The sequence below is a fragment of the Hemibagrus wyckioides genome, linkage group LG26, assembly GCF_019097595.1.
Source record: "Hemibagrus wyckioides isolate EC202008001 linkage group LG26, SWU_Hwy_1.0, whole genome shotgun sequence".
NCBI classification, from domain to species: Eukaryota; Metazoa; Chordata; class Actinopteri; order Siluriformes; family Bagridae; genus Hemibagrus; species Hemibagrus wyckioides.
Window position 1 is genome coordinate 6,671,283 of NC_080735.1, and position 21,800 is coordinate 6,693,082.

The 21,800-nt window shown below is 37.1% G+C and overlaps 1 protein-coding gene across 1 annotated transcript; it reads right to left on the reverse strand.

The window, feature by feature from the left end:
* Positions 1-5,508: 5,508 nt before the first annotated feature.
* On the reverse strand, positions 5,509-20,876 carry LOC131346597 (sodium/potassium-transporting ATPase subunit alpha-1). The gene is made up of 22 exons (XM_058380096.1): positions 20,677-20,876; positions 14,574-14,693; positions 14,413-14,472; positions 12,617-12,820; positions 12,417-12,530; positions 12,205-12,339; positions 11,994-12,111; positions 11,565-11,833; positions 10,752-11,060; positions 10,237-10,371; positions 9,952-10,144; positions 9,688-9,863; positions 9,455-9,591; positions 9,096-9,246; positions 8,824-8,992; positions 8,584-8,738; positions 8,374-8,497; positions 8,023-8,168; positions 7,807-7,937; positions 7,616-7,717; positions 7,337-7,428; positions 5,509-7,107 (listed from the first exon to the last, which is right to left on the reverse strand). The coding sequence occupies exons 1-22, from the start codon at positions 20,686-20,688 to the stop codon at positions 7,079-7,081; spliced, it is 3,081 nt and encodes a 1,026-aa protein (XP_058236079.1). The 5' UTR covers positions 20,689-20,876; the 3' UTR covers positions 5,509-7,078.
* Between the last annotated feature and the right edge of the window lie 924 nt (positions 20,877-21,800).

Sequence of the window (21,800 nt, forward strand, 5' to 3'; positions counted from 1 at the left end):
AGAGCCAAATGCATACATTCAGTACATTCTTCAACAATCTGCTGGAAGCTGCTTATACCTGCTAGACCTGATATTTGATATCACGGTACACGTGAGGTCGAGAAACTAGTTAACTGAATGCAAAAAGATGAAATGTGGGGGTTGGTGGGTCATTATTTCTTTCCCGTGTTTCTATAACAGCAAATTGGTTAATGGGGATCAGTGCAGGGCTGTATGAGCTGTGTCACCATTTAGTATGTTATTTCAGTATGTTAAGCTCTCATTTTTGTTCTTTTTAATATATTGAGTAAATTGTATTTTGTTCTTATTTTGGTTGATGAGTTAACATGCATACTGCCTTGAAGTGAAAAGATCACTGACAAATTTCTATACTGTACTGATGTAGAGTTTTACATATGACTGCAGATTTCGTCAGCCGAGAAACAATACATTTTTCTCTACATTTGTAGACAATTTGCACTACAATATGGACATGGACTAGACCGAAAATGTGCCTATTAAACAGCTCTTGTTTACAAATCCAAACTTCTGCACAAGTTGAAGTTTAGCATCAGTTCAACCATTACATGTTTGATCATTTATGCTCTTAGCTTGAAAGCAATCTGCTTGCTAATTTATTCTTATTAGCACATTTACTTAACTGTAAGACAATGGTTAGATTGGTATTGTTGCGTTACTCTGATCAACTGTCTAGTTTGTAGCGTCCAAACCAATAGAGAAGTGTTGCTGCATATTCGCCTGTACATGCAGACGTTCTCTTAATCACCATTTAACTGTTGGGCTTCCAACTTGAGAGTCATTTTTCTTTATTTAGTCTAGTGAGATCTTGGTGTAATTAACATACCTACCCTTACAGTCTATAAAACAAATTCAGGAAAAAAAGCTGTTTTTCATTGTTTCAGTCTTTTAGCATAGAAAGTCAGAAACAACATGTCAAATGTTCAAATCTATCATTAAGCTACTGGAGTCACTGAACACTTCCAAGTTTCTTTATTGCTCTAAAAGTTTGGTGAATAGAGCTTTGTTGCATCATTTATATCTTTGCTTTGAATTCTTCTGCATATTTGACTCACTTTAGTTGTCTAACTTTTTGCTACCTGACCATGACATCCTTACTGCAAAGAACAACATAAAATTGGACATTTTTGGTTGCATGTTGGTTGTAATGAGTTTCTGCAATAAATGTCTTATACCTCTAATTTTGATGCCTCATCTTTCACTTATGACCAGATTATCCAGAGCAAGAATTAATAAATCCTGTAGATGCAATGTGTGTATTAACAAAAGAAAAAACAAACAAACTGTGATCATTTACAGTCCCTGGATAACATGCCCCATACTTCTTGTGAATGCAGTTTTTTTAAAATACTTTTTTCTTTCCATCCTTGCTGAGTAGCTTATGCTTTTAATCAAAACTTGATCAAATGATTACAATTTAATTAAAATGATTAAAACCAATTCCAAAACTTTAAATCTGCCCTTTAACATTCTACACTCTGCTTTACATTGTCTTAAGTATTTCACAAAGCAACAAAAAGCCTAAAAGTCATATTATGCATATTATGATAAATTATATATGTACTCTTTATTTCTAATGAACACCCATTTATCTATACATTTGATACATTTGATTGATACATTTTGATTAACCACGGTGCGTGCATAATGTATTTTGGTATATAAAATACTTCAGTGTAAAAATGCCTATGGAAAATATTCTGTGCCAGATCTTATCACTCTTTGATTGCAATGTACTGCATTCATTGTCATTTGTTCATTTGATCTTCCTGGGTATAAAATGCTTAACATCAGCTAAAGAAACTAACACAAATTATTTGATCCTCTACATGTTTAGAAGCACAAAAGACAAAAGACACAAAAACCTTTATGGCTTTGACTGGAAGCATATAATCATTATATTAATGTCTCCCTGAAGGGACTCCACCTTTGTTGTGTAACATGAGTGACTAAAAACCAAAGGAATACTCTTTACTCTTTATATATTGTCAACCGGCTAACAACAGTGTCTTACTGATAACACACATATTATATTGTGTTATGTAGCTGTGTGTAGTGTATTGGGTGCACTGTACAGTCTTGTGTATTAAGTGATTATGCTATTGTATAGTTGTGTTTATTGTGTAGTTCTAATTGCTGTTGTTTGTACTGTGTAGTTGTGTATATATTTTTGTATTTGTGCTGATTGTATAGCTGTGTGTGGAGTAGTTTGTATGCATCTAGGTTTGTTGAGTTATTGTGTCTAAATGGGTATATTGTGTATTTGTATATTTTCATTTGAATATATTGTGTAGTTTGCTGGGCCGCTGCTTGTACTGTCAACCTTACATAAATCTCCTTCACCATATCAGTGAGTGTTGTAGAAAATGACCCAGCAGCCTGTGACCAATCACAATCCACAAATCAACACTGTTGCTCTTCACTGAAATAAATATTCATAAATGAACACATTATTACATCATTAGAAGAATATGTACAACCAACATATTACAACCAAGAATCTTTAAAAAAAATGAAAAAACAAAACAAAACATTGACCTACTACAAAAATACTACAAAAATAAGTCTGATAAGTCTTGAGCCTATTAGAGCACATCTTTGATAATGTTTGTATATCTGATTTTAAGCTCTATCAAGCCATTCTATAAGCCTTTAGTGCAGCAGATTTTCGATCAACCCCTGTTTCGTGTTTTTATATTCATAGATTTTTTCGTTTATTATTATTATTCATTATTTTTACTTTAACGTTTTTTCAGAGCTGTAATATTAGATACACCATCAGGTAGCGCCATACTGCGTTTTGGAAATTCGCGCAGGCGCAGATAGGGCAGCGTCATGAGGCGTAATAAAAATGGCGTGAACGCGCAGAGTGCCAGTTCGGGGGACGAGCACAAAAGGGCTGCTGTGGGCGGTTCCGCGTTAATATCCCTGCGTGAGGTTCACCAATGCAGAGTGGACCACGGAGCGCCCCCTGGCGGAGGTCTCTTGGAGAATGACATTTAATTTCTTTGTTTTTATCCTGTGCAAAATCCTAATTTCTTGCTGTCTCAGGTGTATTTAAAAGCTTTATTTATTAATTTTTTTTTCAAAATGTATACTTTCTGCAAGTTAATTGTAATTGAATTATTTCAATTTTTATAAAATAAATGTAGTATTTGCAAAAATAATATCTGCATTATTTGCATTAATAATAATAATAATAATAATAATAATAATAATAATAATGATAATTATTAGATGATAACCTGTAAATGAATACTGTGTTAAATTCTGTTTCCACTTTGAAATTCCTGTTTAAATGAGGAATTTGTATTCCTTTGTTTTTACAGTATTTTGTAAGTAAAAAGAAAACTTCTCTTTCATCTCTTCTCTTGCATGCCATGCTATGATATGGTACAACTGTTACAATATTATCACAAAGTAGGGACCAATAATTAGTTGTTATTTAATTGCTGTTTTCTTAAACCATTAAATATCACAGTTTTGCTAACCAAGTGCATTATTTGGTGATGTATTCATTGACAGAGACTTTAAAGCACTTTTACGCTTGGGATAAGGGGGTCTGCCGAATGCTGTAAATGTAAATGTAAACATTTATACTGTAAAGTAGACATTCTGTCCCAAAAGTTTAAATTATTCAACTCTGTTACCCTCAAAGTACAAAAGTAAATAATAAAGTTTAATAAAGAAGAAACACTCAAAGGATGGTAATGTAGACCATACACAATACATATACAGTATCATATCATATAGAGATTAACATAAAATACACACACTAAAATTATAATACAATAAAATAATATACACTCTCTTTCCACTCAGTGTTTTTGCACCACTCTGTGTAAACTCTAGAGACTGTTGTGTGTGAAAATCCCAGGATGTCAGCAGTTTCTGAAATACTCCAATCAGCCCAGGTGGCTCTAACACAGTCACAGATTACACTTTTTCCTGATACTGAAATTTGTTGTGAACAATAACTGAAGCTCTTGACCTGTTTCTGCATGACTGTATGCATTGTGCTACTGCCATATGACTAGCTGAATGGATAACTGCATAAATGTGCAGGTGGTTTTAAATACTGCATAGCAAGTGTATATTAAAAAAGCAATGAACGCGTTTTACAAAACACGTTTTAAAAAGGTCAGAAACTAGGTGTAGAATAAATAAGTGCACTAATATGAACAGTATAGTGATTCATAGCGCTTCATGTGTGAGTGTTTCTAAGCAACTTGCTAACGTACATCTAAAGCATGACTAGTAACAGATAGGATGCTAAGTTTAGTCTTCTTTTTTTTGTACTATGAAGTAATAAAAGTGCGAAACATCTGTGGTTGCATGTGGAGTGGAGTGGTAGATTTTGGGAGCCTGTTGAGGACTCTGCTGAAATGTTTGATGACCCCCTGGTTGCAGGAATGTACACTGAAGTGCAGATGTGAGCAATATCTCTGTATTTCAGAATAGACATGAAGGCTTCAGATGTAAACTGAGGGCCATTGTCTAACTGGTTCATGAGGTTACCTGAATATGGTATTGAAAAAGTCAGTCACAGTCTCAGCTGTCACAGATGATCTGAATGCAAATTCAGATCATTTATCTTATGGGATTAATTGTGTGTGAGCGCAATTGTGGCCTTCAGTGCATTGGCATCTAATTCATTGTCTCCCGGAGACAGGTTCAAGACCCCCTGTGGCCATGTGTAGGATAAGCAGGACAGAAAATGAATAAATTCTATTTTTGAATAGTGAATCTTGCTCTCTAATGGAATAACAGAGACTAACCCTGCTCTTAAGTCTACTTACTCTTAAAGACTACTCACCTACACAAACTATGCAATAATGTATGTACTCTTTTTGTGAAGAAAAAGTAAATACCTTTTAGAGTGTAGCAAAGTGTATGAAAGTACTGGGACATACTATGATTTGGGACAAATTCTAATCTCAGATGTAGTAAACAGATTTGAACACAGCATGAAATCATAAAACTCAATTGCACAAAAGAATATTAATTTGTTGTTTCTAAATGTATTTCTTATACTGCATGAGCTTTAATCAGGCAGAAGGTCGATGACTCTACACTGAAGAAAACAATTCCTTAAAGAATCTGTGTTCAGGACTTACTCATGCTTCAGTGAATAATCTCACCTGGATACTGCAGACTTGTACCCAACAACTGCTGGTTGTAATGATCACTGAATATCCTTATAAAACAATTAGGTACACTAAATGTGAAAGAATAATTTATAATCCTACGATTTAGGGTCACTCAGAAGAGGATGGATTTTCTTTGGACTCTAGTTCATTCAGTCCTCTTCCTGTTGCCTCACCACCATCACATATGGCCCGTGTTTAGGAATCCAGAGGTAGAACTTGTAGAACAGCAGCTTTGTGACTGTTTATTGTTAAAATCACTGCACAAATAAAACAGAATTGTACACTGCTTACATAAACCATGGGGAGATTATGTAAGAAAAATTGCTCAGGAGACACAGTCTAAGCTTTTGTCTTTTTATTGGATTCATCTAACAGTCTTCATTCACATAGGGAATGCATGTATAGTAATGACTTACATATCAAGGAGGTCATAAACAAAAGATGATTGGCAAGCTCATATTTCCTGCATTAAGGTTTCAAAAAGTGGTAATGCCTAGATTAGGCAGAACTGATGACTGTACACATCACCTGGTCCCCAAGCACTTCTGCCTCATGATAAACTTGCTTCACACTGGACCCAGTTGCTGTTTTGTTTGTATAATTCTTAATTCTCTAAAGGTCATGCAAAATCATGCACACTCAATACATGGTTTAAAATACAAATTACATATTTTTTTTCTGCCTTAAATGTCACATCAGGCAAAGCATACTCCTACATTAAAAAATAAATTGGGTTCATGCTTTTTAAATATTGTGCAAAACAAAATTTGCTGCAATCCATTTTCCTCTTACTGATCTTTTAAAATGCTTTTTTTGGGGGAAAAAGTTTGATGTGCCACTGTTTCGTTTGGTTTATCAAATATATGTAAATAAAATAAAACCCAGCACAGCTGAAAGTATGGACCTCAAGCTGCAACTTGGACAATTATACAGTTGTTAATTGTCTCACCAGTCTCAGATTTCTAGCTTAGGTAGAATTTGGTTAAGTGGAACAGAGAGGGAAAAAAACAAAAAAAATCCCACTAATTGAATTCACATACACAGAGGAAATAAATCTTAAGCAAATGTGACCTCTGTAGCCAAATGTGTCAGTTAAAGAAAACTGAAAACCAGAGCCTATTTGCAGATTTTCTTTGTGTATGTCATGATCACATGTAATATCAATTTGGGTAATATCAATTAACAGAATTGGGTTCAAACAAGAAAAACAGTTTTTGCTTACATGCTGGAGTGCCATGGTCATTCAGGCTTAAATTCGCTTCCATCAAAATTATATAAAGAGCAGACTGTAAACCCACCCCTGTGTTGGAAGCACAGAAAACAGTCCTCAGGGATTCCAACTTGGTCTGTGAATCTCACAGTTAATTTTGCACCATGAAAGCCTTAAAGCTATAAATCACATCTATAAACTGAGTTTATTCCACTTTCAGAAATAGGCAATAAAAACAGGAAGATTTTTTATCCCATACTGAACTAATTGGGGTGTGCTGAGCCAAACTACTCGCATGTTTATTTAAAAAAAACAAACAAAAAAAACCCAAAAAAGGTCTCGTCAGTGGCCACTTTAAGGCCCTTGAGCAAGACCCAAACTGCTCAGCTCTATGCTTCTATTAACCTGTATGTCTATTTGGACATATCTACCAAACGAATAAATGTAAAGCATCCAAATGATTTCAAATGTGGGGAAACGACTGGGAGTTTATTTATATCACAATTTTAAAAACGTAGAAAATTGGTCCGGCTTCAGAAACAAGGCACGCAATGTCTTGGTTCATGATCTCCATGTTTGTGTCAAGCATTCCCTAGAGATGTACAGATTTTTGTGTATAAAAAAACTGAATTACTGAGGTTAAATTCCAAGCAGCAAGACAGCCATGCAAATAAATTTTGTGCAATGTAGACAGGATGCTTTAGTAATAGGTCTCTCTCTCCACCCAACCTACAAGAAAACAGACATCACAAATTAGAGTGTATGATTCAATAAAATATAACTGCTGTAAAGTTTATGATCACATTATATACATTAATAATTTACATATAATTGTTAAATCACTGGTTCATTCACAGTGCAGTGCACTGGTTCATTCACTGGTACAGTTGCCTTGTGACAATGTTGATATATAACTTCAATTGAATTACACAAATCTTTTTAGTTTTGCCATACTCACCTCCTGGACTGCGCCGGATGATAAGCTTTCGAATTTCATCATAAATAAAGATAAGTAGTGAGTAGGGGAAGGCACAGAACCACCAGTTTGGTCTGGAGAGTAAAGATAAAAGAAGATCAAATATTAAGAAATACATCAATTTGCAAACTTTGTGTGTTAGTCTCATTACAAGTCATAAAAGCTTTTGTGCATACAACCATTCAGCCTGAAATGTATAGTTTTTCATTTTACCAATCAGTACATTCAAGCATATGAGGATGGTGGCCACAAGGAGCTTACTTGAGTGGATACATTCTTAAGGCAACATCCATTCCTGGGCAGTAGGAGAGGAAAGCTGCTAAAGCAGTCTCCTCAAACAGTCCAAAGATGAGAATTTTGTTCCTGCATTAACATAAAATTGTGAGGATTTAAAAAACCTATAGAAGAAAAGTCTGAACACCACTGCTGGATGTATTGTGGCATTTACTTACTTCATGCCTTGTTGGAAGACTGAGTTCCTCCTGGTCTTACAGATGATCAAATCTGCCCATTGCACAACCACAATACTGATAAAGAATGCTGTATGGCATGTGAACTCCACGATCTTCCTCTGCTCATATGTCTGAAAAGAATTTGGGCACAATAAAACTCGAAACTATTTGAAACTTAATACTTGAAATGAAAAACTGAAAGAATTTCACACTCACCCACTGCTGCCCATAACTATCTTCCAGATCATTGATGTATTTGTCATCCCAGAACACACGTATACCCAGCAATGTAGAAGGCAGGAAGCCATTCTCAGCCAGAATTACAAAGTAGGTAAAGAAGCCAGCTAGTGCCTGAATCATACCTGTGAGTGAAAACAAGGGGCAAATGTCAGCATATCTCAGTGTTGATTTGGGGTCGGTGGTGTCATTTCTGGTGTCATTTTTTTGGGGAGAATTTGTGGTTGTGTTTAAATAGAATGAAGGCTCAATTGTACGGCATCATGTGAAATGCATTTTAATAATGAAAAACAACTTTGTTAAAATGAGTGAAGCTTCAGACGTTCTTACCAATCTGCCCATAGGCCATGCTAATAAGCCTTTCATTAACCAGCTTGTCTGTCTTGGGGTTTCTGGGTTGCCTCTTCATGATGTCACTCTCAGCAGCCTCATAGGCCAAGGAAATTGCAGGGACCTGGGAATGAGGACAGAGTTAATAAATCCCAATTTAAATCTCAAACAACCTTGTTAAAAACAAGCTCTTACTACAGTTATGCTTACCATGTCTGTTCCAAGGTCAATGCAAAGAATGGTAACTGTGCCCAGAGGAAGAGGGATGTTTGCAATTATAAACAGAAGAAAAGGTGTGATCTCAGGAATATTACTTGTCAAGGTGTAAGCAATTGACTTCTTCAAGTTGTCAAAGATCAGGCGGCCTGGTAAAAGAAAAATCAATGTTAGTTTATAATATTTTGTAACTGAAATATCAGTGATTGCTATTATTTTCTTAGTGTCTTCTACCTTCTTCTACTCCAGTAACAATAGAAGCAAAGTTGTCATCCAGGAGAATCATATCAGCAGCCTGTTTGGAGACATCAGATCCAGCAATACCCATTGCTACACCAATGTCAGCCTTCTTCAGAGCAGGAGAGTCATTAACACCATCACCAGTCACAGCCACAATGGCACCCTGTAACAATAAAATATAAACTTGTACACCATTGTCTTTCCATTGTTTCATTCAACATGATCTTAGTGAAAACTTAAATGGCTTTGAGGTAATCAGTGATTACCTGCCGCTGGCATCCTTCCACAATAATCAGTTTTTGTTGAGGAGATGTTCTGGCAAACACAATTTCAGTGTGGTGTTTCAAGACATCATCCAGCTGCTCTGGGGTCAGGTCCTTAAGATCACCACCATGAACCACACATGCCTTGGCATCTCTAATATATTATTTATATATATATTTATATTTATATATATATATATATATATATATATATATATATATATATATATATATATATATATATATATATATATATATAAAATAAAAAAAAAAACAAAAATATATCAGTGAACAGATGTGATGCAGGTCAAAGTTTATGACAGACCCTATAAGAATATAGAAATAAGAAAATTGTCCACTACCTTGGGTTGACCTCATTTATTGGGATGTTCAGACGGGCAGCGATGTCTTCCACAGTTTCATTGCCTTCAGAGATGATACCCACACCCTTAGCAATGGCTTTAGCTGTGATTGGATGATCTCCTGTCACCATGATAACCTAGGAAAAGGTAAAATTTTTTCAAACCAAACCATTCAAACTAAAAACCAAGCCATTGCACAAACCATTCCACATCTATTATGCAAATCATAATACCTTAATTCCAGCACTCCTGCATTTGCCAACAGCATCAGGTACAGCAGCACGAGGAGGATCAATCATAGACATGAGTCCAACAAAGCACAGATTCTCAGTGGGAAAGTTCACCTCATCTGTATCAAACTGGAAGTCTTCAGGGAACTGGTCATCAGAAAGATCGTAATGGCAGAAACCTAAATGGGTCATGATTTGTTAGCAACAAACTTCACACTTAACCCTTGAAATTGCTGAGAGTTACATTTAAAGTAAACAAAATATTACCCAGCACTCGCTCTCCAAGGCCACCCAATTCTAAATAGGCATTTTGGAAAGCATCCTTTAACTCATCATCCAGTGGTTGCTCTTTTCCTTGAAGCATAATAGTCGAGCATCGGTCCAGAATCCTCTCGGGAGCGCCCTTCATTACTAGCAGGTGTTTGCTCTCTCCATCATTGGGGTTCTTGTGGATGGACAGCTAATGGATAAAAGCCCATTGTAAAATAGACATTAGCAAACTCACAGAAGGCAAGCAAACTGCACATTGTACAAGTAGGTAGATCACATTACCTGGTATTTATTGGTGGAGTTGAATGGGATCTCTGCAATCTTTGTGTACTTATCCCTCATCTCCTTCACTGAACCACAGCAAAGCTCAATACACTTTAACAGGGCAGACTCTGAAGCATCACCAGCTGTATCTCTCTGTGGAACAGAGTTATGAATTTTATTTCAGTGTTATGAAGAACATCTGCAAAGAAATGCAACATGCAATATTACTAACGACAATAACTGGTGAACTGCAAACTACCCCTAGGAAGTAAACATGTTCACTACCATCAGCCTTGGAAAAGATTCACAAGAAACCAGCAATAGAAGCAGAAAGTGTTTACAAGGAAACTAGGTACTTGAGAGGCTCTTGGGAGCTAGGTCCACCAAGCTCCCTAAAGGCAAAGAGGTGTTACACTTTAGCACTAGTATAACAAGGCTTGATAGAACTAGTAGATCATCATATTCCTTATACTGAATATCTGACAATCTTTTATGGTAAAAAAAAAAAAAGTTTTACAAACAATTTGGAATACCTTAAGGATAGGAACATTATCCTGATCAGCAAGGAAGACTGCACGATTGCACAGGCCAGCAATTCGAGCCAGCCCAGCCCAAGTGGCTGAGCTTCTGTCAAACGAGGTTCCGCTTTGGTTCTCTGTGGTATCTGCTTCATGAATTTGATTATCAAACCACATATGTGCCACAGTCATACGGTTCTGAGTCAGAGTTCCTGTCTTGTCTGAGCAAATAGTGGAAGTGGAGCCAAGGGTTTCTACAGCTTCTAGATTCTTTACCAGACAGTTCTTCTTCGCCATACGTTTAGCAGTTAGAGTCAGACACACCTGGACACAGGGACAATAAGGGACTGATTAAAATTCTGTTAATAACCCGCTTCATTGCATCCTTCACAAACAAATTCTACTGTACGCAAAATAACATGTTTTCTGTCAGCGTTTTCTATAATGAATGTCCATCCGCTTTGAGGTCTGTAACACGACCAGGGAAGTATGCCATAACAGGCTACAGACAGAGATATTATCCCAGATCAAGCTGTAGGTGCTGTGCTGTGACACTGCAATCACCTGTCATGACCATCACTACATGCACTCGTTTTATCACCATTTTATTTATATATTGTGTTTTTTTATATGAAGTATAGCTCTTACTCAGTATTATACTTGAAGTATAATTATACATATCAGTGATGTAAGATTTTGTCAATTTACTCTTCCAGAACATCTGAGATACATATTACACGCAGAACATATCAGATTTCAGATTCAAATTAGCACTCTTTATTTGGGATCTTCTTAGTAAATGAAGGTCATTTCAATACTGGTACTCACAGTTACTGTAGCCAAGAGACCCTCTGGCACATTTGCGACAATGATCCCAATGAGGAAAATGACGGCCTCTAGCCAGCTGTATCCAAGAATCAGTGACAGAATAAAGAAGGACACACCGAGGAAAACAGCCACACCAGTGATAATGTGGATGAAGTGTTCAATCTCGATAGAAATGGGGGTTCGGCCAACTTCCAGACCAGAGGCAAGAGTAGCGATACGGCCCATGACAGTCCGATCACCAGTGCTGATGACAATACCTCTAGCTGTACCTAAAAGGAAATCAAATATATGATATTATACAGGGAGAAAAAAAACAAACAAACCATTGACATTCTCATGCTAAGTTTGGTGAATAAGGCAAGCGGTTTTTGCTGAATCACTTTCTACACAAATATATATTTTCAAAAAGACACTGAAATACAACTGTACCTTCCACACAATTGGTAGAAAAAAAAGCAATGTTCCTTGTTTCCAAAGGATTTTCATTGGAGAAGTCTGGAGTACGAGTCTGGGGCTCAGATTCACCAGTCAGTGAGGAATTGTCCACCTACAAAGGAGGACATACTCAAATAACTCAGTCACAATAAACAGGTAGATACAAGGCGGTCATTCCCCTGGACTACAGTTAAGTCAGGTTCACCTTGCATCCATGAGCAGAAATAATGCGCAGATCAGCAGGAATTCTGTCTCCACCCTTAACCTCCACAAGGTCTCCAACAACCACATCTTCTGCATTGATGCTCATTTTCTCACCATCACGGATGACCAAGGCTTGCTAAACAACAAATCATTAACATAAGGAACAACAAAATAGCATTTGAATTTCAATTTCAATTGTTCCAGTTCCACTACCTGAGGTACAAGATTCTTGAAGGAGTCCATGATCTTTGAGCTCTTAGCCTCTTGATAGTATGAGAAGCATCCAGTTATCATAACTACCGCAGATAACACAATACCCAGGTACAACTGTAAGAGAGTCAGATAGAAACCATGATCAATCACCTCTGCACGTAACATGCTAACAATCTTTTTTTAAATATAAATATCATTACATTATCATTTGCTGGTTCATCTTCTGAAGCTGCTTGGATTCCATATGCCAGGAAGCAAAGAATAGCTCCAATCCACAGAAGAGTGGAGAATCCACCAAAGAGCTGCTTGCAGAATTTGACCCATTCAGGGGTGGTGGGAGGGGGGGTCAGAGCATTGGGTCCATCACGTGCAAGAATCTCTTTTGCACGGGCGGCAGTCAATCCCTAATAAGCAAAACAAACAGTTAATCCCAAAAAGTACCAAAATATAGAATAAAAATAAGTTAACATGAAACCTTCATGTTCTAAGTTAAGTAGCCTTGCCTTTATTTGTCACATATACAGTCATGTGAAAAAATTAGGACACCCCATTAAATATTCAGTTCTTTATTAAGAAATGTCAACATGTCAATTTTTTATCTTATTTGTACCTGTAGATGAAGTGATGTAACTGCATGTAAACAACAAAAAATCAACAAAATAAGAACAAAAATGAGTATTTCACCTGAGGAAAAAGTTAGGACACCCTACGCTCTAATAGCTAGCGTTTCCCCCATTGGCTGCAATAACCTCAATGAGTTGTTTCTTGTAGCCATCTACTAGTTTCTGACATGGACTGGAAGAAAGCCCCCCCCCCTCCTCAATGCAGAATTCTTTCAGCTGCGTGATGTTTGGGGGGTGTATTGCATGCACAGTACGTTTCAAATCACCCCACAGGATCTCAATATGATTTAGATCTGGGTTTGAGTTGGCCATTCCAGAATTCTCCATTTTTTACTTTGGTGGATTTACTGGTATGTTTTGGGTCACTGTCATGTTGCAAGGTTCAGTTCGGCTACAGTTTCAGTTTTCTGACAGATGGTCTTACATGTTCCTCAAGCACCTTCTGATACATGAGATCTAAGATGGTGAGCTGGCCAGGTTCTGCTGCAGCACCATGTTTCACAGTTGGTTCAGAGGTTCATTTGCTGAAATGCTGTATTTGGTTCATGCCAAACATGCCCTGTTAAATGTTATCCACTTGTAAATGATTTTCTGGACAGTGGAATGGCTGATTACAAAATCTTTTGGAGATCTTTTTATATCCCTTACCAGACTCATAAGCATCAACAATCTTCTTTCTGAAGGCCTCGGAGAGCTCTTTGGATCTCGTCATGGTGCTACCTCTCACTTCAACAATTAAGAGCAAACCAAGCTAAATGTCTGAAGTTTAAATAAGGCAGGCCGCCTTCAAAATGCTCTGGAACAATGATCTAGTAATTTGCACCTGATGTGATGCACTCGGAGATCATTTTATCCATTTTAAGTACAAATAAATGTGGGGGTGTGCTTACTTTTTCCTCACAAGAATTTGGATTTTTTAAAATTACATTTTACAGATAATTAAAAAAAAAAAAAAAAAAAAGACATTTCCTTGGTTTTATTTGTTTAGTTATATTACTTGAATCTTTCAATATTGTTAAAATGAAGATCAAATGCCCATAAATGTTTAGCTATGTTAAAGGAAAAACACAGGCTTTCATGGGGTGTCCTAATTTTTTTCACATGACTGTACATTACTGCACAGTGAAATTCTTTCATCACATATCCCATCCTCGCAGGGTCAGCCATGATGCAGCATCCCTGGAGCAGGGGGAGGTTGGAGGCCTTGGTCAAGGGCCCAACAGTGGCAGCTTGGTGGTGCTGGGGCTTGAATCCAGATCTTCGGTTCAACGAACCAGAGCCTTAACCACTTGAGCTACCACCGCCATAGATATGACGGGTATGCATCATATTTGACGATTACAAAAAAAAAAACCCCAACCTAAAAGGCTTACCCTGGTAAGATCGGTGTCATACTTCCTGTTAAGCTCTTCCAGAGTCAGCCTATGATCATCCTATAAAAGTTTATAGATTAGCAAAAAATAATTTTAGACATCATCTTTTACACTTGAGCTTTGACCAAAAGGTTCCAAACATGTACAAGAAACTGACTCACCAAGTCCACTTCCTTTTTAAGTTCATCCATATCCTTGTCCTTGTCCTTCTTGCCCTTGGGCTTGGATTTCTTGCCACCCTGTTCCGAGGTAGCTGCCAGCTCATACTGTTCCCGACCTTCCTGTGATAGATCAAACAAGCATGCTTAATATTTTGCCCATTACAACAAACTTACAATACCGGAGTCATTAAAGGCCAGTTTTATTGCTTCACAACTAATCACTTAACTGTGTTCAAGGTAACTCCAGCCAATCACCACGCATTACAGATCTTAAAACTAGAGTTTTTCTTCACCTAAAATATTTTAAACACAATAGCCTAAATCAGTGACCCTAATAAGTATAGAGCATCTTTTAAACACGAACATATAAAGCCAAGTTTACACCAGACACAGTGACCTTTGTTGCTTCATAAATTCCTGATAAATTATTACAATGTAAAAAAAAAAAAAATAAACAAACAAACAAACAGTGCCACCATCACCAGTGTGTTTTTGTACCAGGAGTGTAACAGACATTTGTTTAAACAAATAACAGATGTGTAATGAAATGGCTGTAGTTTAAGCAGCTGGGCTCCATTTCTGAAAAAGGAAATTAATCCCAATTTATTAGGGCAAATAGTCCAGAAGGGAAAATCATTCAAGTCTAACGTGTATATTCAATGTTTGCAGAGAATTTAACCCAGAATCATAGCCTCTGAACAGTAAGAACTGGAGTCATTTATAAAGCTAGTACACTCCCTGGCCCAAACTAAATTTTTTAAACACTTAGGATTCTCTATAAGTATCTTATGGTTCTAATTAATCTAATCTATCGAATGAATTATCCATTGTGTCTGCAGATATATATTTAGGAAAAATCCTGTAAAGCATCTGAGAAATGAAGTTGAATCAGATGCTGAATATGCAAATAATTTAGCACATGATAGTATTTTGAGTTCACTGAAAACTGAAACAACCTGAATAAAAACTTGCCTCTTTTTTCTTTGAGTAGCATATGCTATATTTATTCTTGAAATAATGATAAAAACCCTAATAAATATTTTATTTTAGATTAATTATAATATTTTAGATTATGTCAAAAAATATATTTATTCCCTTCATCACCGGCTATCACTGAGCAGAAACCTTGAGCCAATTTCAATCAAATGTGCTGCGTTATTAAAAAAAACAACAATCCAAAACAAAACAAAATCCACCACACACAAGGCAACTTGCCAAGCTTATTTTTACCGGACCTCCAACAGATGCATCACACAAAATGTCCCAGGTATCACCCGTTGTGAAAATGGCTCTTCTAGTCTGGCCCACTAGGTAGTCTTGCTAAAAAAGCACATTGAATTTACTTAATTCAATTCCATACATAAGTGGTGGAATGAATTTCCCCTAGTCTGAACAGCTGAGTCATTGGGTGTCTTCACACAACATCCATTTGCCTACCTCTTCCTGAAATACTTAAACTAACACTTGTACACTTAAATTAAAACATGAAAATCAGCTGTGTGCTTATCTTTTGCCGTATTTTCTCCCCACAGAGTTTGAAACTGATGGTATTCTTAGTCCATGACCTAGTGAACCAGTACTGATGGAATCATTGATAAAGACTTCAAAAGCACTTTGCCACTCTGGATATGGGCATCTGTAACATGGCATAAATGTAATCCACAGACCATATTCCCTTTTTTTATACTGTAGCTAGACTCCTTGCAAATGAGCATTTCAAGAGCCAGTAAGAGAAAATGACTCTTCCAGGCCAGGCTGCTAGGCAGTCCAAAAAAAAGAAAAAAAAATCTGCCTAGATCAAAATGTGAGCCATTCAGTCAGAAGAAAGCTTTACAAACAATATAGATACAATGAAGCAAGAGAAGATCCTAAGAAGAGTGCTCATAAGATGATTTTACATTTTCCTTATGCAGAGCTGCAGATATATTAACTCCTGATTTATAAACATGAGCACACTTGTAACTGGACATGGTTAGACACAGATTGAGCAGACCTGAAGGAATTCAGGAACAAACTAAAAAAGGAAATACAAACTTCCTTGTTTACAAAAGGTCCTAACTAACACAACAGCAGATTTACCTTTAAATGGTTAATAATAAATGATTAGTTTACAGCTATAAATAAGAGAATTTGTACTGATTAGGCCGTTTTGTATGGTAAGGTCACCTCAGATTACCCTTTTTGACCAATGTGGACTCTGAACACAGGAGAATTTCATGCGTCATTCATACCTTCTGTTTTCGTCATCAACTTTTATCCCCCCTTAATGACAAGCCATGTTGTCAGTTAGTTAATCGGGTCAACTAAATGAAAGGTCTATTAAGAAAAATGAATTTAAAAAGATTTGTTTAAAATGGTTTGTAGCCAGTAGGTCAGTTGAGCCATAGTTACTGGGCAAGACTGCAGTATGTAAGTGTTGGAAGCAGGCCAAAGTATACTGCAACCAATGATTGTAATATTAATCATACTTGTATTGCCCAGCTCTAATCTAAAGACCAATAGGGTTGAACTGCACTGTGCATCAACAACTCAAAATTATTCTGTTTTTGTTCTTATCTGTCTGCCAGAATGCAAACACTTTGCACCACCACCTTTTGTAAATCTGAAGTCGAAACACTTACATTTATATCACTGTCTTTACTCTAAATCCTTTTATAGCTTGCTATACTATTATTTTTCTGTTTTAACAAATCAGTACAGATTACAGAAACCAAGACAATTAATAAATGTGTTCAAATTATGGTAATTTTGATTATATTTTATTACTAGTTTGTCTTCTGTGTATAGGTCATCTTCACAAAGCCAGAGTAAAAGCTAAAATTTCTTTAAAAAGGTTTAACATTCTGCTGGTTTGAGTCTCATTTTGCCTCATTTAACATCACATCCAAACCCCTGAACACCAGGGCATCTACAACATATAATATCATTAAGATGGTCATAATGATAATGCAATTTTTGTTCCAAAAATAGAGGAATTGATATGATGTTATGTTTAACGGTCACATGTGTTGGCTAAATGCATCCATTGTTGTTGCATGTTCTAAATGTTAATCAATTGATATAATTAAAAAAAAAAAAAAATTTACTTGGGGTATTCTAAAATCAGAGTCCTTTCCCAATTTACACAATGCAGTAAAATCAACATTGCTGTGCAGTAGAAATAAAGTAAAAGCTTTTACTTTTAAATGCATTATACTGTTTATTAGTCAACATACAGTCATATTTGTTTGTTACATCTAAAAACATGGACTATAAAGTTTACTGTTTGAAAGAAAGAAAACATACATCACTCATCCAAGTTAGCTGTCTGGCTTGTTGCTAACAAAACGCAAATATGGGGATCATCCAGTTTCGCACTGTTGTACGTGCTAGGGTCGAAAATGCCGCCATTCTGACTGGCGAATTACCATCTAGACGCAATGCAGCATTATATTTTACATAGGCTTGCTCATCTTAGCTTTTCAAACCTGACTTCTCATACCCGACCAAATCCATTCTACCTCAGAAGGAATGTGCAGCATTCATCAGGTTAAAAAAAGTATTGGTTTACAATTTTAAATATCATGTATGGATGTTTTAATAAACATTTTAAATATCTATACTGATCTCAATTAGAAGACTTTAATTCATTAATGAATTTGAAGCAACCAAATTAAATCATGAAAATCGTCCAGCACTGCAATGAGAATTGCGCCTTAACCAGCCATAGACACGGAGTCAGCAGGCCTAAACAGCACTTACAAGCGCTAACTAGTGCTACTGCTGCAGAATACAGCACAAAAAAAGGTACAATTTATACACTCACACACAACAACTTCAACATAGGCTTACCAGGACCAGCTACTGTGGGCTTTAACACTGAAAACAAAAAATACATAATTGCATGACTATTATACTATTACAATAATTATATAGCCCACAATATGTTTCACAGAACAGTATAAAAACTGTCAAAATTTCCTTCTAGTTCTTCCTCCCTTCTCAAATCTGTCGCATTTTAACTAAAGCTCTTGTTAGTAAATGCATGTATTAAATTATTGATTGGTTCCATCTAGATTTGTATTAAATACGACATATGATAGATCACGAATTATGAAACAATGCATCTTTTGCTCATGTCTGTACAATGAGCTCCATTACCCTTCCCCCAGGGGAAATCAAGCCACACCTCTAGTCATAATGAAAGGTGAATTCACCCATTATATTACAACACTTTCATTTTAGGAGCAGTTGTCTCATTCAAGAAAATATGAATACTGTACGAGGTTCACTACATTCTCCAACAGCAGCAGAGCAGAATTGAATATGCAGACAGAAACATGTTACGCCACACTGCATCTGCTCCTTTAGGCCAAGCACCAAAAAAGGAAACGGCTAAGCCAGCCTCCACAGAGAGGTGGGGGCGGCCGCTCCTCTCACTTGTAGGGATGAGAATGCCAGTAACAAAGGGTCTCACAAGTAGTGACTGCTGAATGGAAAGAATGTTAAACTCTTTGGAGAGACATGATGGCCTTAAACTTTGCGTAAACACTCAAGGAAAAAAGGGGAGGGGGCATGAGTGACCACAGCTGTGTCCAAACACCTGTTCCTGACGCTAAGCTACTGCCAGTAATAAAGTTGGGAGGGAGGGAGGGGGGGGGGAGAGATCTATGTATAAGGTACACATGCACAATGACAAAGAAACATGCCCGAGGCAAATTTCACCATTTTTTCCCTTTCAAACAGGATTGTAATTTTAACCCTTACTGTGTTATTTCCCTGCTCTTTCAGTCATGACTGTGAACAAAATTCAAAATTATCATTGCTTCTAAGCGCATGGCATCATCATGATTTCATCTTAACACACACCCTGAGGAAGGCATCAGCTGTGTGTGTGTGTGTGTGTGTGTGTGTGGGGGGGGGGGGGGGGGGGGGGGGGGGGGGGGGGTGGGGGGGGGGGGGGGGTGGGGGGCTGATAGGTGGGGGGCGTTGTTCAATGCGCCAAACCACATCTCAAAGATGGCTCTGGACATAAACGAGTAATTTAAGCGTGTTGGCGATGTTGCTTGTTACATCTTTTGCACAGTTCAAAGCCGCATTTAAAAAAACAAACAAAACAAAGATGCACTTTAAACAGAAGAGAATACAACACATTTTCTTTCTTTATCTCCTTTTTAAACAAGAGTACCGGTACACATTTACGATGTATAATAAACGCCACATTTAAATAATGAGAAATCATAAAATAAACGGGTTCTGTGTTTTTCTTGCAGGAACTCCTCGATTTGTCAATTGGCAAGATTTTGCATGATGGGTGGGTGAGGGGCGGTAAAAGGAGGAGACATGATGGCTCCACGTCTCTACACTAACGTTCATACACTGAAGCAGACAGAAAAGCCCGCTTTGCCAGCGTCAGCTTCAAATTTACATTATGAAATACAGGATAGTGGGCAGTCACACTGTTGCATCAGTCTGGTCTCAGGCGGCAGCTGCTCACTGTTTGCACTGAGAAAACGAAATACTGGAGGCTCAATGAAGCCCATAAGCGTTTCTGGTAAATTTCCATTCCCTTCCTTTCAAATGTGTCGCATAGAAGTCAGAATCAGCGTGGCAAGTTACATTACAGGAAACCTCACCCTTACTCCCAAACCCCACTATACAGATTTGTAACACTTCACCGACTAAAAGATTCAGATGAAGTAAACAGGTCATCACTGTGGTCACAAGACTCATTTTCCTTCAACACGCAGTCAAATAGGCCAAAGCAAGCTCGCCGCCATCTCAGGAGAACTTTCACCGCTACACAGCAATCTTTACTGAACCTGGTCATTCTACTGACCACAGTACATTCAAGCACACTTTCTTACACGAAAAAAGAGAACCTGTTGCTCTTTACATCTAAATACTGAGTTATATTTTAAATCTGGCTAGCTCCATTAGATTAAGCCTAAATCCAACGACTGAAAGAACTGCGGAAGTCCTGTCTGAAGAAGGCATCTATATTATAGACGATCTGTTTACCAACAACAAATCAATACAGTCGCTGTTTATTCATAATAAAGCGCATTTTCTTTCCATTAAAATATATATATTGAATTAGAAAAATTGCTAAGCACACACTTACTCCGCGTCCCATTTTTTCGTCTTTGGGGTTTAAATAAAGAAGAGAAAAATGTCTGTTCGATCCAAACAATTAAAAATTAATTAAAAAGACACTAAATAAAATTTCCCGTTGGCTTGATACAGGCACCCCTGAATGCGTCCCGGCCACACGTGTCACTCCACCCGGACACGCACCGACCTTCGACGACGGCGCGCAGCTACACACTTATATACCACGACTCTTTTTCTCGTGACGTCTGGTTCTTTTGCCATGGTAACATGGAGGTGGAGTCTACTGCAGTAAGAGGGTCTGCTTCTGCTGTAGTGCACTTGATAAAGTGAATTCTTTTACTGCGCTTTCAGACAATTAAAGCGATGACCACAGCTTGTGGAAAAATATTTTGGTAGCTGAAATATTATTCTCCTTCTTAATTAGGCTTTCCAGATGTTCTGTTTTCCAAAAAATGTTCTTTTAAATTACACATAAAACATGGACAATTCAGTAATGTTGGAGTAACAGAATATGTACATCCTTGTTGACTTTACATTTTCAGTGTTTACTAACTGACCAGACAAGTTGAACTTACATTTATAGAAAGTGGAAGCTAAAAATATCAAATATTTACACACTGCAGGCTCTAACCTATAAATGTGTTTCCGTGGAAACAATCATGTTCCACCCCCATTAGAAGAGAACGATGTCCCCAATGGGGAATATTAAACTGCTGCAGTAATAAAGAGACCTTAAAGCCCTGCTTCAGTTCCAGGGTATATTGCATGATTATCACATTATGGTCATATTTCCACCAATGCATTTATTTATTTATTTATTTATTTATTTACATATATATGGATGATTTAGCTACTGCAGTGACAGAAAATAACACACTCTTGTACATGCAGAACAGAAGCCTCGTCTAGTAGCCATTATAATCACATGTTATCAGTTACAGACTGTTGCTGCTTATCTAAATGGTTTGGAGAACTGCAGCTAAAATTTTATTTTATGACAGTAATCAATGCACTAGATAGATAAGGCTATAAGTCAAAGCTGTATTCAATCAGGGCTTTCTTGGTTTGGCATGCCTTTTTTATTTCCAAGCTAGCTGTGTCAGCAGTTTAATCCTCTCCATCAGTTTCTGGCAC

What these genes read in the sequence shown, in the direction of transcription:
- LOC131346597 (XM_058380096.1), bottom strand. An exon ending in TTTCTGCTCATGGATGCAAG is followed by an intron (nt 12,112 to 12,204) that starts GTGAACCTGACT and finishes CCTCCTTTGTAG; the next exon opens with GTGGACAATTCCTCACTGAC. An exon ending in CATGGCCTATGGGCAGATTG is followed by an intron (nt 8,169 to 8,373) that starts GTAAGAACGTCT and finishes TTTCACTCACAG; the next exon opens with GTATGATTCAGGCACTAGCT.